At 36.4% G+C, this 16,859-nt stretch overlaps 1 protein-coding gene across 1 annotated transcript in view; it reads right to left on the reverse strand.

The window, feature by feature from the left end:
- The window catches only part of LOC131850210 (serine/threonine-protein kinase 10), a 60,955-nt gene that overhangs the window by 22,028 nt on the left and 22,068 nt on the right, over positions 1-16,859 (reverse strand). Inside the window, exons 2-8 of the mRNA XM_059200381.1 lie at positions 8,665-8,777; positions 7,324-7,449; positions 6,332-6,505; positions 5,374-5,572; positions 4,404-4,534; positions 3,773-3,952; positions 1,918-2,061 (exon numbers count right to left, since the gene is read on the reverse strand). Coding sequence (XP_059056364.1) covers positions 1,918-2,061; positions 3,773-3,952; positions 4,404-4,534; positions 5,374-5,572; positions 6,332-6,505; positions 7,324-7,449; positions 8,665-8,691 — 981 coding nt within the window. The 5' untranslated portion in view covers positions 8,692-8,777. The remainder of the gene's footprint in view (positions 1-1,917; positions 2,062-3,772; positions 3,953-4,403; positions 4,535-5,373; positions 5,573-6,331; positions 6,506-7,323; positions 7,450-8,664; positions 8,778-16,859) is intronic.

Here is a 16,859-nt window from a genome sequence, read left to right on the forward strand (position 1 = left end):
TTCTGTCCTTAATTTGCATGCTTCATGTAGCTGTGCCTTAGTCTTCCCCTCATTCTCTTTCCTTCTATCTTTCCCTCAATAATAACATTCATAAATTCATCGTGCCGTATCAAGTTATAGATTTATATTATTTTGTTTAATTCCCCTACAATTAGCATGTGTGAAAACTCAAATATTCAGTGTGGAACTTGACTACCGTTACAACCTTCTCTATTGGTGATCAAATTCCGACCGTTATTGAGTCTACACCCATACTGCGACACGTGTGTCGTCTTTGAACGAGGCATCATCAGGCATTGAATAGAGTTTTGATATAGCTTGGAAAACTAGTGTTGACTGTTCGGCGACCAATCCGCGGTAGTCAACACAACAGTCAATAAAATTATATAAATCCATTAAGTAGTGAAATGGATTTCCGCAAAATACATCTAATTCGTTAAAATGTATATTTTTAAATACAGATATTGTATAACATAACTATATATCTATATATTCATATGTAAAATAGTGGAAATCCATTAACCAGCCAATCAAATTCACTTCGACTTTCTAATTTTACTTCTTTGTAAATTGGATACAGCTTTATGAATGTTGCTTTCTCGGCTTCATATATACTTTACAGCTAACCTTCGTCATAAAGAAGTTATTATTTCTTTTCCGTTGTCAATGGCCAGTATCATTCATATTAACTTCCAATTTTGAATTTTACTTCTTGGTTACTGGAATACAACTTTATAAATATTTTCCTTAGCTTCGTATATACTTTACAACTAACCTTCGTTATAAAAAAGTTATTTTTTCTTTTCCCATAGTCAATGGCCAGTAATAAATAAATAAATGTAATACTAACCTATTCTCTGATACTGTTCCTTATTTGGCTTGTGCTTGCTCCGTCGCGACTTGCTCTATACGAGGCAAGGGTTAGTAAGCGTGCGGACAAGCAGACACGTGGACATATTGTTAGTTAGTTATATATATATATATATTATAAAACACGGTAAAACACAAATTACAATATAATTACGGGTCGTCCGCTCAGAGTTTGCGTTTCTGACAGGTCGGGACCAAATGGGCGCTGTAACTTTGAACTGACGTCCAATTTACGTCAAATTTTTAAATATCTTTTATTTGCCTTATAAACGAATGAGTGATATAATTATAATGGTAATAAAAGTTGTACTAGATATAGATAGATACCAAGAGAATCTCAATAGCTGCCTTTACACGACACGTTCTTTCACGTGCGTTAAACCGCGGAAATGCCGCCGCGAGCCGACGCCGCCGAAAGGTCAAGTGAAAAATTACTATTAAAATTTATTTTTTAATACACAGATTTTTTCTACAGTTGCTGCTACTACTTTTATTCTTACTCTAGGCTACTTTTATTTTAGAAAACATATTTTGTATTAGAAAAATAAAGTAATATTTCAAAATTCTACGCGAACAAAGTCGGACGTACAGCTAGTTTAACATACGATTGAAAGAACCGAAAATACGAGCTGGCGGCGCGCGGTCTTTCTCGTTCCCTTTGTCTACATTTACATGTTTACACTTTCCTGCATGAAAATCTATTTGCACGTAAAAGAGCATACGTGTAAAGGTGGTTATTTACCAGGTTGTCCATTTAAAGATTCCTTTAAGCGATTTGTTACCATATTTATATATTATAGTATTTTTTTTTGTAAATATTTTACGATATGCACAATAAACAGTTCTATTATTATTATTACCATCCGGCATACCGTATGCTTGATTGTCTTCTTTATTGTATAAAAGTATCACACCATAAAAGTACTAGGCTACCATGAATTGGTAGATATTTTAAAAACTAATTACATGCATTTAAGTTAAAACATTACAGCGCCCGTATAATTCAGGCCTGAAATAGATATAGGACCTAATAATAGATGCTCTTACCTCCGAATCATCATCCAAGAGTTCTTCCTCCACCACCTCAGCGCGGTATTCGAGTAGGAGATCCCTAAGCGGCTTCGAGTCCAGGTTCCCGTTTACAAACTCGTGCTTGAGCAGTTCAGTTGCGGTCGGCCTCTTCTCTGGGTCCTATACGAATAAAAAAAAATAAAAAATTCTTTATTCAAATTAATTTAAATAAATACACTATTGAATAGTCATACTTTTTTTAATCTACCGCTCATGCGGAAAGCTGTCTCATCACCAGTGAGATGCCATATGATAGAATAAAACGGATAATTGCAGAAAGAGACAAAAACAGGTGCGTCACTCTACACACCCGTGACACTACCAGCACGTGTGAGCGAGAACGTATTATGCAGCGATATCACGACGACATCAATGTTGAAGTTTAATGATCCTAAATAGCTCTACCTACTCCGATCAGTACTCATCACATAAGTAAAGATTAAACTGTTATTTAATAACATCTTATATATAAAATTCTCGTGTCACAGTTTTCGTTTCCATACTCCGAAACGGCTTGACCGATTCTCATGAAATTTTGTAAGCGTATTGAGTAGATCTGAGAACGGCCAACATCTATTTTTCATCCCCTTAAATGTTAGGGGTAGTCCAACCCTATTTTTTTTTTTTATTTTAAGGCAAAACAACGTTTGCCGGGACAGCTAGTAATAATATAAAAACATTACTTAAGATATGTATCTACGTTATTTTGTTTCCCCTACCATTATCATGTGTAATACACAAATATTAAAAAACAGAAACTTGACCACCGCTACTGGAAGCGTTACGCCTTTTCTAATGGTGATCAAATTCCGACCGTTACTGAGTCTACACCCATATTGCGACACATATTTCGCCTCGGAATGAGGCATCAGGCAATGAACATAACTCGAATACAGTTTGGAAGCTTAGTATCGACTGTGCTTAGCGTCAGAACAGGTGAGGCTGTGTTACCTTGTATATAGATGAATTACTAAATATACCTCGGTAACATTATTTATACCGAATATCACCTTCAAGCATTACCATAGCAGATACCATATAGAGTATAATAATATAACATGATCGTTGCAGCAGATCAGACATGGTTTTTGGCATTTGTTTTACTTTTGTTTTCATATTAAACTAGAAGACCCGTCCCATCTTTGAATGAATACATTAAAAAAACTTTGAATTTCTCGTTTTGTTCTATACAAAACACGCATGTATTATACATATAAACCTTCCTCTTGAATCACTCTACATATTGCTGAAAACTCCGTTGCGTAATTTAAGACATATAAGCGAACAGACAACAGCAGCAAATTTGCACTATGTATATAAAATTCTCGTGTCAAAAGTTTCGTTGTTAGACGCCTCCGAAACGGCTTGACTGATTTGGATGAAATTTTATATGTATATTCAGTAGATCTGAGAATAGGCCCGCCCAAATAAAATCGCCATTTTTTTAATATTTTTTTATTGTGTGGCATTAAAATATACATACAGCAAGGTTAAGGTTGCCTGGAAGAGATCGCTTTTTAGCGATAAGGCCGCCCATTGTTACCTCTTTGTCTTGTTTATTGTATTATATATATATTTTTTTTATAATTTTGTACATAATTGTATATGTAATTGTATTTTCTGTGAGAGGAACAATAAAGAGTTTCATTCATTCATTCATACAGCCTGAAATTTTTACCCTTCCACCACCAACCGCTATTTTTTAATAACGATTTTAATTTATAAGACAAACTACGTTTGCGTAGTCAGTTAATAATATGTAAGGATTTTGTAACTACTCACGCATACACGATTTTAAACTATATCCACTACAACAAAAGGCATATATTACCTTAACAAGGGCTTTCGCTATGAAGTCGTTGAAGGTCTTGCTCCACTTGGAGGGCTGCTCGAGCGTGGGGGGCTCGCTCTTTTGTATCTTGAGCAGTACCCGCATGGGAGTCATCTCGTGGTTGGGGGGCTCGATTTGGGCGAACTCTATCAGCGTGATGCCGAGCGACCAGATGTCCACCTGAGGAACAGCAAATTTATATATTTAATCCATACTAGGGGGCCGTCGTTCAAGTATTACATAAGTACTGTGGGGTCATTTCTTTACTTATTTCGAATGACATGAGGGGTGGGGGTCTAGGGGATGATTACGTCATCGGTGGTAAATTACTTACGCAAATGGCAACCCTCACGTTGTCATTGCTAAAAAAAACAATATATTAATTAAAAATGTTTATATAAGCATGGGGGGAGGGGGTAAGAGCTTGGCTTACTTTTTCTGACAACGGATGGCGAGGGGGAGGAGGGGGGAGAGGGGGGGAATAAATAATTGTAATAAATCTGATTACGTAATACTTGAATGGCTCCTAATATAAAGCTTAAGAGTTTGCTTGGCGGGAGCGTAAAAATCTATCAAATACACTATATTCTGTCTATTTACCTATCTTAAACTAAATTATAAAAAATATTACCTTAAAATCGTATGGGTTGTCTCTAAACGTCTCGCAGAGCACCACTTCGGGCGCCATCCAGTACGGCGTGCCGATGAACGTGTCATGTTTCTGTAGGGTCCATTTGTTCTTCGCAGACACGCCGAAGTCCGCTGGCGAATAAAAAAAAACATATATATATTGTATACACTTTTAATACAATATGGAGTCTCCTCTTGCCTCTGTCCCACTTTATGCGGCGTCGGATCTTCAAATTTTTCGGCGCCAGGACAGGTGGCTGGAGGACCTCCTCTACTTTTACGTTCAGGTAAGTCTTAAGGCTTGTTTGACCACATAATCCTCGTCATTACGCATTACATGGCAATGCTTTTTAAGACGGTTCTCTCATACAATGTGGAGTACGATAAAAAAATAATAGAGGGTCGTATATTCAGTGATTTGTCAATACAGAACTTATACAGAAAGGTTTGAGTTCTAATTTACACTTTAAAAAGCTTTGTACTTCCATGGCGCCCCGTCAGCGCAAACGAATGCACCTATTCATATTTAATAATTAAAAAAAATTACTATTTGATACAGATTTTGTACAAAACCTGCATCAGTTACTAATGTACAAGTTATACAAACAGGATATTTATCATGATAATTACTATTTATGAAGTCCCAATATTCTACCCGCGGCTTCGCTCGTATTGAATAAAAAATATATATTATTTTTAATAAAAAGAATCCCATGTTCATTCTAATACCTCCAAGAACATGTGTATAAACTTTCATGATGATCGGTTCAGTAGTTTTTGCGTAAAAGCGTAACAAACACCCCTACTTTCACATTTATAATATTAGTAAGAATTAATACAACTTTGAAACAAAACATAAAACAGATATTGTAGTGAAAGAGATGGAAGCATTATGTCGTCTCTTTCGCACACTGCTGGCGTCTTGTGTTTCTTAGTCAATAATTAGAAAGACAAAGAGTACAGATACCAACCGAGTTTGACCCCTCCGGGCATCGTAGCCAGAACGTTGCCCGCCTTCAGGTCTCTGTGGATGACCTTCCTCGAGTGGAGAAACTGCAGGCCCCTGCACATTTCCCGGCACACGTAGGCGATCTGCGTTTCGCTGAGACCCTTGTCCAGCTCCGCCATCACCGAGTCTAAGGCACCACCGTCGCAATACTCCAGCAGCATCTGAAATTCATAACTTTGTAATCACATACAAGCTCATTTGAAAAGCATAAGAGGCGAGTTTCTTATCAGTTCTTAGTTTGAAGACACTCCAAACTAATGATAAGTTTATTAACACGTTGAAGATTTTTCAATGCGGTGTGCATTGACAAATCTTATTTCTCACATAGGGACCAGCATTTTATTGTAAATTACGTGAGGCTATGTCAAATTAAGTAAGTCCGCTATATGCAGTATCTTTTCAAGGGACCAGCGAATGAACTACTGTACGTAAATACTTTGTTTAATCGTAAGGTTTTATTTTAGCATATTCGTTTTAAAGCTATATACCAGGTTTCCATAACAATTTTCCATAATTTACGTACGGTATACAAGTATTTATAATGTATAATTTAAAAGTGTTAAAAAGATATTTTTGTGTTTCCACGTACACTTAGTATTTTTTACAGCATTAAGCTATAAACTGTAATTTTTGAGCTTAAGCCTTTTAGTCTTTGTTTTAGTGAAAACAATGTCAATTAAAAAACTATTTTGATAAAAAAAACCTTCTATTTATTAATTTTGTGTAATGCGTTTTAAATAAACACACCCACACATTATTTCTAATTAATTTATAAAAATACGTAATGAATATCAATTTCCAATAATGACACAACCCTATTTAAAAATTGTAAAAACCTGGCAACATAGGTAATGTCAAATTTGTCTCTGGGATAAAAAAATAAACTATACAGAATACAATACACTTTCAATTCAACTCACCCATAATTTATTGTCTATGAAGTACGCCTCATGCATCTCCACCACGTTGGGATGCCGGCACTCCGTCAGTATGTCAATTTCCACTGTGAAGTCGGCCAGGTCATCCTCGTTGTCCAGCACACACAACTTGGCGGCCGCCAGCTGACCGGAGGTTTTGTGTTGCGCCTTGTACACCTGGAAACGAGATGCTGGCAGGTCAATGAAGAGTCATACATATCTAGAATCAATTGCCGAGTTAGAGCAGTTTAGAGATTCCATATAATTTTGGATGGCCCTTATGTCCGGTAGAGGTAGGCGTTAAAACACTGACGTACCGCATGACGCAGATACTGTCCGGGCACGGAGTTTTGTTAAACTGGAGGACACGGCGCAACACACGCTTTTCCAACGTTGTGAGCGCCGTGTGAACGATTGATCAGTAGCGAGAGAACTAGCTCCTTTGCAGTTCACAGATAAATTATTTTTTTCGTTCGTTACGTGTATTGATCAGTGTTACATCTACAGGGCGGGCCGTTATGGGGTATATTAGGAATATATTTCTCACACACCGCCCCGCCCTCCCTCCGGCGGTGTCACCGTCTTTTCAATATTTTCCACACGTTAAAAAAAAACTTAAGTTAAACTGTTTTTTGTGCGTGAACGATTAAACTACTTTACAGTTCACAGATAAATTATTTTATTCGTCGACTGGTCCATGAATACGTTGCGTCGAAACTCCGACATCGTCAATAGGTAAACGTGATTTTCGTTCGTTACGTGTATTGATCAGTGTTTCTTATATTTCCAAAAAAATAATATTTAAGCAATTGTATCAATTGTCTAGTACCCTGATTTCGTATCCCCTTAGGAGATGAGTGAAAATTGGGACCTCGAGGGCCCGAATCAATTCCGGGGGTTAAATTTTTTCTACTAGCCATAAGAAGCTCTGCGTAGCTTTGGACCAGATGACATTGTATGTCTGTCCAGGGTTATCATTATTATTATTACATTACCTTTCCGAATGCGCCGTCTCCGAGCTCGCCGACCATATCCCAATTCTCCGTGGGATCACTATTGTCGCGGATGTTCGCGAACACTTTCTTCTTTTTCGCATCATTTCCACCGCCGAGGTGTAGCACCTGTTAACACGATCTTATTAGAAATAGAGAAATAGAAATAATCTTTATTCAAATAAACTCATTACAAGCACTTTTGAATAGTCATATTTTGATTCTACTACTCATTCGGAATGCAGATTCTGAGTTGCTCTTTTTAATAAATGTTTTTTATATAAATAACAAGTAACAGACATGCGATAATCAACATAGAAATCGCTACGCACTTTATTATCGCTATTAGTGATATTCTTGTTTTTTTTAATAATATTTACTATTTTCCATTTCTAGTATGAGCCTGTCCATTATTACATAATATTATTCATATGTGCAGTGGACGTCTTCCGGGCTGCGATGATAATGATTTATATGAGGCTTGAAATTTTAAGAATCTTTGCAGGTACAAATATATACACGTGACTTTGTCTAACGCAGGAATAATAAGACTAGCTGTATTTCGGTACAGAATAGATAACAATGATTGGTACAGTTTATGCTGTAAATAATATAAATGAGGTAGTGGAGTAACTTGAAACAGTCATGCTCGCTATAAAGTTCAAAATGTGGCGGCGTGGTGGGTAGGGTCGATGTGCTCCCTCTAATATGGTTGAGTGCAATGATGGCTGGCTCATCTCGTCAGCTCGTCACTCTATTCTCCCAAATTAGAATTTAAATGAATCTGTTTTAGTGTAAAAATGTACAACATTTATTTAAAAAAAAAATACGAGCTGAGTTTCTTGTCAGTTCTTCTCATCTCGAAATTATTCCGAACTGACGGTAGATTTGACATATCATAAGAGTCTGTAATAGACCTACATGAATAAAGATATTTTGAATTTTAATTAAATAATCCGCGAGCTAGAATCTAATATCCTTTTAACCTCTGTATAGGTATAATTTTAAACAATCTATTTTGCAAACTATGGCAAAACACATGATACTAAGTTTTAATTACCATCTTTTATACTGTGTTTTTTAAGCAAATAAATAAATTATTATTATTATAATATCAAAAATTATTAAGATGATCAGTAGTATATAACCTAGCGACTGATTGACTTCGAAAGTTGTGTTAGAAGGACGATCCTTACAACACTGTATAGAAGAGACCGCCCCTTTTAAACTTTTTTTAAACCGAACTGGCCGGTAGGGATTCCTTTAAAAATGCTGACATGCCTAGGCCAAAATATCCCTGAGGAATAAACATTTTTTTATTTGACAGTATTGATGTGGACTCACCTTTTTCAGATTACTCAAGAACGACATGGTATGTGGTGGCGCGCCGATGTCGACGCGCTAGCGCCTCAACCGTCTTTGAACATCTTGTCACACTGCGGCACTATGGACTGACCCTGTAACAAAATAAGGTATAATTTTAATTGACTTGAACCGAACATCTGTAACATATGCGTATGTACTTGTCCCTGGTGCAATTTCGCGGACTACTCTATTGCTGCTGGCCGCAGCTGGCCTTTGCAGCTTCACCGGACAATAGTGGGCGAGTGCAGATGACTCTCCAAACCAAAGGAAGGACTTACGTAAGGAGCGGCTGAAGGCCAACCCCCGCCTGACGGATACGACTTTAGTCTGGGGGCGCCGCTAGGGGATCGAACCTCGGCTCATGTCATAATTTCGATTCCCGTTTAAATTGTACGGGGAACAGTTAGGCGGAATGTGCAATTACTGCATTGTAACCTTTCGTTTCAAAACCACAGTGGTGGCAATCTAGCATACGGCCAATCTGATGGTAAACGATTACCGTAGCCTATGTACACTGAAACACCAGGGCTGTGGATACTTAAAAAGCTTTAATATACTTTTCTTGCAGTACAAACATTCCTCTTTGCAATCTTAACATATAAAAATCTTGTGTCACACTTGTTATTCACCAACTCTCACAACTGGCCGATTTTTATGTAATTTTCGGTACATCTGAGGAAAGCTTGTTATCCTTGTTATCTAGGGGTAGGATAGGCCTACCTCTAGATAACAAGGATGGTCCAATCCAGAACTTTTCCTATTTCCTAATTATACTAGAAATAATATTGCAAAAGAATGTATGCCGGTATCAACTGCATGACTGTAACTAGTATTAATATGTATTAGAATAGAATAGAAAATCATTTATTCAAATAAACTTAATTTAAGCACTTTTGAATAGTCATAGTTATCATTCTTAATCTACCGCTCATTCGGAAAACTCTCTCATCACAAGAAGAACAAGCGACGAAGAAACTTGTGTGTTGGTCTTTTAAATAATCATTGTAACTTTACATTTCCAATTCGAAACGTGCGAATACAAACCACCAACTAGCACCAATTTATTACTTTCTATAGATATTCAGTACACAATAGGATTATTATATTATCATTAAATAGTATAAAACAAAGTCGCTGTCGCTGTGTCTGTCCCTATGTATGCTTAAATCTTTAAAACTACGCAACGGATTTTGAAGCGGGTTTTTAATAGATAGTGATTCAAGAGGAAGGTTTATATATACAACTAGCTTTTGCCCGCGGCTTCGCTCGCGTTAATTCATCCCCTTAGGGGTGGAATTAATCAAAATCCTTTCTTATGTCTATGCCTACGTCATAGTAACTTTATGCATGCAAAGTCTCAGCCCGATCGGTTTAAAATTGACAAAGTTTCACACAAATTTTCATCCCCTATTTTATCCCTTTGGGGGTAGAATTAATCAAAATCCTTTCTTAGCGGATGCCTACGTCATAAGATCTACCTGCATGCCAAATTTCAGCCCGATCCGTCAAGTGGTTTGGGCTGTACGTTGATACGATCACTACGTCAGTCACCTATGAGTTATATATATTTAGATACATGTACATCCGTGCAAAGCCGGTGCGAGTGGCTAGTAATATACATAGAAAACACCCAGACCAATACAAACAATCGTATCATGAATAAAAATGTTTGCAATCGAGGAATTGAACCCGCGACCATCGGAAGTAAAACTGTGTGTTAAACCGCTAAACCACAGAGACCGTCAAGCTTCTATTCTTAAAATGATACTTCCATGCAACCTTTCAACACTTTATTCTCATTTAAGTGAAGTTTTTGCTTCACGTATTTATAATGCTACGTTTACATTCAGCCGCTTCCCCTGCCACTCGCGCTGCCGTAAATATTGCCAGGCGACAACTGAGCGAGAGGGCTGAATGTAAAAACACGCTGCCACTCGCGCTGCCAGTCATTTGACTCGCGCACGAAAAACCGACAATCGAGGGAGCGCCGGGCAGCGCGAGTGGCAGCGCCAATGGCATGGGAAGTGTTTCCACTCGTATTTACACTCTCGCGCTGCTCACTTCTCCGCCCACTCGGGCTGAGTATAAATTGGGCATTACACTTCAAGATAATGCAAACCTATAGATAGTGTTTAGCTTGTAGTTAAATAAACCATAATAAACAGGGGGAAGGGGATGTGGACTCATGACCCCATTGCTAGCAATGTACCATGTCAGGTCGACCTCCACGAGGTTCCCCTGGAAACCGTCGTGATAAATTCCCGGTGAATTTGTCACGATGGGCTAACTGACCAGACGTCATGCTCATATTATCATCCTCCACTGGTGCCCTGCCAGCGTAAACCGTTAGCGCAGGCGGGGGCACCATTACATTATCATCCATAAAAAAAAAACCATAATAGACGCACCTACAAAACAATATAAATCGGTACAAACCCAACACAAATATGTACCAAGTCATTGAAAAAATGCGAACACTTAAAAATCCAAATAAACATAATTGAAAGTGATAATATAAATGAATAATCAACATAATACCAGTATTATACTAATATACGGCCTTTTAGACAACCTCGCCGCCTGTCCTTGCTAGATAACCTTATCTTTGTTATACGAATGTGAACCTTATACAAATAGAAATAACGGTCAAAGTGTATACGAAAGAATTACAAACTAAAATATTTGCTCGCCATCAGAAGATACCGGAAACTGTAGAGTCGATTTCTACGTCATTATAAAGTCTCTTTGCAAATTCTTAGAGCATCTTTGACAGACTCGCTGGTCTAGTGGTTTAGCACACCGCTTTACTATCCGATGGTCGCGGGTTTGATTCCTAGCACGGTACGAATGTTTGTATTCATACATCTTCACCGGACGATAGAAGAAAGACTAATGGAGCGGCGCAACGCAGAGTTTCTGTTATAGGTACTAAACAACTAATATAAATACATATATTATATACGTAAGCCCCGACATATATATAATATCTCCTTACAATTAACACAGCGCAATCTAGCCCCACGGTAAGCAGAGCTTGTGTTATGGGTACCAGACAACTGATATAAATAGACTTTTTTTGTAAATACACACATAATATACATAGAAAACACCCAGACCGATGCAAACAATCATACTCATGAACACAAATATTTGTGCCGTGCGAGGAATCGAACCTGCGAACGTTGCAAGTAAAGTGGTGTGCTAAACCTCTAGACCACCGACGCCGACAATACTTATCTTACTAATATTATAAACGTGAAAGTTTGTGAGTATGTATGGATGTTTGTTACTCTTTCACGCAAAAACTACTGAACGGTGTTTGATATGATTGTACAGTAATATAGCTTATACATTAGAATAACATATAGGCTATAATTCAAAAAGATATTATGTAAATTGGGCGAACTGTAATGTTAAATGTAGAGTAAGTGTGATACAGACGAAGTTGCGCAGGTACGCTAGTATATCTATATATATATATAACTTAAAGGTGACTGACATAGTGATCTATCAACGCACAGCCCAAACCACTGGACGGATTGGGCTGAAATTTGGCATGCAGGTAGATGTCATGATGTAGGCATCCGCTAACAATTCTACCCCCAAGGGGATAAAATAGGGGATGAAAGTTTGTATGAAACTGTCAATTTTAAAACGATCGGGCTGAGTCTTTGCATGCATAAATCTACTATGACGTAGGCATCCCCTAAGAAAGGATTTTGATAAATTCCAACCCTAAGGGGATAAATTAACGCGAGCGAAGCCGCGGGCAAAAACTAGTCTTTATATATAAAAATTACGTGTCACGTTGTTTGTCCACGATGGACTCCTAAACTATTAAACCGATTGCAAATTTGATTTGCACATTCAACTTGAAAGATAGGATAGCTTACATCTCAATTTGTAGTCGTAATAATATTTTATTCAAGAACCTCAGCCACAGCAACGCGTGGCCGGGTCTAAATAGCTAGTATAAATATATGTAGTAATATATTGAGGGGAGGTGATTATTAGTTAAATCAAGTGAACCATGATTCATTGTAAGATTATAACAAAATAGCTGTTATCACTTAGTTTCCGGTTGTGCGCACATTATCAAGCTATGACGTCACGCGGGCAGTTCCGGTACATTGACGGATAGCTACGGGTTTTGGGTCTTGAATATACATATGTACATTTAGATTAGTCTTATTTTTATTACACTAGCCTCTACACTAGAAAAAAAATCCTGGACACTTAAATTAATATTCCAATAAAAAATAGGGGTTGATGGTGGAGAAGGATGAAAATTTTAAGTTGAATGCTAAATCATAAAAAAATAAATAAAATTGACAAAAAAAATAAGGGTGTGTCACCCTTATTGAGGAGTATGAAAAATATATGTTGACCGATTGACAGACCTACTCGATACGCACACAAAACTTCATAAAAATCGATAAAGGTGTTTAGTAGTGTGGTAACGAAACACAGCAACACGAGAATTTTATATCTTACTAATATCTTTATGGATGTTTGTTACTCTTTCAAGCATAAACTACTGAACGGACTTTGATGAAACTACAGTAATATAGCTTATACATCAGAATAACATATAGGTTATAAATTTCCCGCTAGAGAAACCGCGTACACAAAACTTAGCTAGTATTAGATAATATAAAATACTAGCTGTTACCCGCAACTTCATCCGCGTGGATTGTAACTTTCATTTTCCAAATAAAAGTAGCCTAAGTTACTCCTTATTACATCAGCTACCTGCCAATAAAGGTCCCGTCAAAATCGGTCCAGCCATTTCAGAGATTAGCCGGAACAAGCAGACAGACAGACAAAAATTGTAAAAAATGTTATTTTGGTGTACGTACCGTATTTATATTCATATGCATGTAGTAAAAAACGGTTATTTCAATATTACAAACAAACACTCCAATTTTATTTACATGTAGGTAGGTATTATACATCTAGTATAGATTTCCCGCCCTTAAGGCATAACAATAAATTAAAAACAGATCAAAAGGCTTGACAAATCAAATGACTAAACTCACATGACTTAATTGAGTCATAATTGTGTATCGCGTAACATTCAAAGACTCAAAATAACTTTTTTATCATATGCTTGCTTGTTTATGGTTATATAAAAACATATATAGTAATTAAAATTAATTTATTGTTTCTTTGTTACCAATTCTTGTTTTTCCAAGAAGCTCACCCGTAAGCATCGTAGTTAATAATATAATAGAGTCATAATAATAGTGTCTCAGGACAAATCACACAGCGCCATCTAGTCCCAACCTAAGCAGACCTTCTTATGTGTACTAGATATATACATTATCTGTTAATACATACATATTATAAATAGAAAACACAGACCGATACTAACAATCATGTTTATGAATACAAATATTTGTACCGTGCGAGAAATCGAACCCGCGACCGCTAGACCACAGAGGCCGTCAGTTAAACTTGTTAGCTGGATAAACGTATTTAATCTGCACTCCCCTATATAAACTTAGAACTGTACGAAATTTCGTACTCCACCGTCGGCAAATTTTCGTAAAATGGGGCAATTTTTTTTTCACGTATTAATATAATGACAATGCTATTATTGTTACATATTATTCTACTATCATTATGTACATTATGAGCGAGTTACATGGGACGTCCTCCTATATGGAATACTTCCCATGTAACTCAAGTGTAGACACACTCAATCACAATAATTAAACTACCAACTTTTGCTGGCAATCATTAGCTGTGGATATGTTTTTGTATATTTTCTTGGTATGCATACGAGCTTAGACTAGGTATATAAATAAATGACTTTTCTTAAATCTACGATAGTGGAAAACAAGTATACGACCCATCGGTTACCGTAGCCTCTGGACGCCTGAAATACCAGAGAAAAACTCTATGTAGTCTCGTGAGATAACATTGGCAAGTAGTTCATTCCACAATCTAAGAGTGCGCGAGAGGAAGCTCTTCTAAAACAGCACCAGACCAGCTTAGGTTCTAACGTGTATGACTAATGTATGATGAGTGACATCATGCTCGCACTGCGCTCCGATGCTTCATCTGACAGTGACGTATAGCAATTAATATCACTACCAATGACTAAGTTATGAGGATTTAGTTTCGTGATGATGGTATTTCCAGCTTAGCTAATATAATATATAAATTTCTCGTGTCACAGGATACGTGTTTATACTCCTCCGAAACGGCTTAACCGATGATGAAAGTTTATATATGTATATATCCAGTAGGTCTGAGAATAGGTTATTTTTATACCTTAAGTGTTAAAATAAAAAAATATTATGGGATGATCCACCCGATCATCGAATAATATTTTTTTATTTTTCGAAACAAAATTTTATTTTTATTTTGTTACCATAATCCTCTAATATTCCCAATCATTTTAATAGCGATTTTAATTTATTTAATAACGTTTGCGGCGTCAGCTAGTATAATATAATATTCAATATCAATTAAAAAGATATTACAAAATGATGCCGCTCAACTTTAGGTTTAATCGCATGGATTTACGCACACATACAGTAATACACGCACACAGACGCAAATAACCGTATATATATATATCAATCGGTGTGGATTTAGTATGAACCATTTTGATCCTTGTAATATTTTAATTAATAATGTGATATGTTTCTACTTAACTGAGACTATTAGGATTTTTTTAAATAACGTTATTTATCTTAATTATCAAAGTGCTAATAATGACCATATTTTTTATTATATTATTCCTAGAGGGTTGATGTCAGGATGCTGGCCGATTGTACAACTAAAAGCCAAAACCTTAAGTAATATGAGTAACAAATAATTGGGATAAGGACAGGAAGATGAAATTACTATAACATAAATTTACTAATTAATTCTTCTTACATATTAATTCAGTTTATTTATTAATATACAATATAATTTAGAGTCGGATACATTATTGCCATATTCACTTGTTCTAAATATTATACTTAGCAAATAATTATTTTATTTATATATAATAGTTGTGTTTTCAAGGCTTTGTTTTGATTTAAAGGTCCCATCCTTATATGTATATTAGGTGTGTCCGCGACTTCGTCAGCGTGGTATAATGAAATTGACCAAATAAAGGAAATATATTTAGATTATAACCTAAAAAAGTTTCTTTGTTTCAATTAAACAATGACGATACTTTTATACAACCTTTCATCTCCGCTTTTAATCCCTTACAATACTTTTTTCGCACTATAAAGTAGTCTATGACCTTTCTCAGGGTATACTATCTGTGTATATGTATATCTATCTATCTATATAGACTACCTGTGTATATATATGGTAGTGAATTTACAAGGTACAGGGGAATAACACCCGAGTTTTCAGGAATGGCAACGCATGAGGGAAACAATGTCCTGATATGAACATGGCAATATGCTCATGTATATAGGCGACGGTTACCCCTTTCCATCAGGAGAGCCGTCAAATTTTGCCATTCTAAGTTGTAAAAAAAAAGCTTCAACTGCTATCATTGCTGTTCCTGTATCATTGACGTCGCCGCATGATATTGGCTGATATGCAGCTTCTCGTTCTTGGTTGGCCGATTCTTGATTCTTGATAAATAATTAATTGTTAATGTCAAACCTTTTTATAAATTATTATAAGACGCCTCATTGATTATATGTAATGAAATCACCATGAGCTATAGAGATTTTGGAAAACTACTGAACGGACTTTGATGAAACTACAAAATAGCTTAAACACCTCTGCTCTCATTGGCGGGATTACTTTTATACTTTTGCTGGAGATTTCTGAGAAAGACTCTGTGTCATTAACATTGTCTCCCTTATGGACTTTAATTGAAAGTTTAAAACTACTGACAAATTTGAGAGCTCATTTTTATGGAAGCACAGATAGTGATTTCCCACACTAAATGCTCAAACTTGAGGAAGGAATTTCTCAAAAGCATGATCCAGTCATGAAATTTAAGCCCGCCGAACATGTGCAATGGCGTCCCATTGGATATATTGCTTACTAAAGAATTGAAAGACAATTTAATTGTAGACCATTATAACCGGTACGTTAGCTGGGCAACCAGCTTATATACCAAGAATACCGATGATTCCAACTATTACAATACCATTTTAACGGCTTCAATTTCCGGTTAAAATATCATCTACACATGTAATAGATCT

The sequence above is a fragment of the Achroia grisella genome, unplaced genomic scaffold (genome assembly GCF_030625045.1).
Source record: "Achroia grisella isolate CSIRO2021 unplaced genomic scaffold, CSIRO_AGI_Agris_v1 utg719, whole genome shotgun sequence".
In the NCBI taxonomy this organism is placed as follows: domain Eukaryota; kingdom Metazoa; phylum Arthropoda; class Insecta; order Lepidoptera; family Pyralidae; genus Achroia; species Achroia grisella.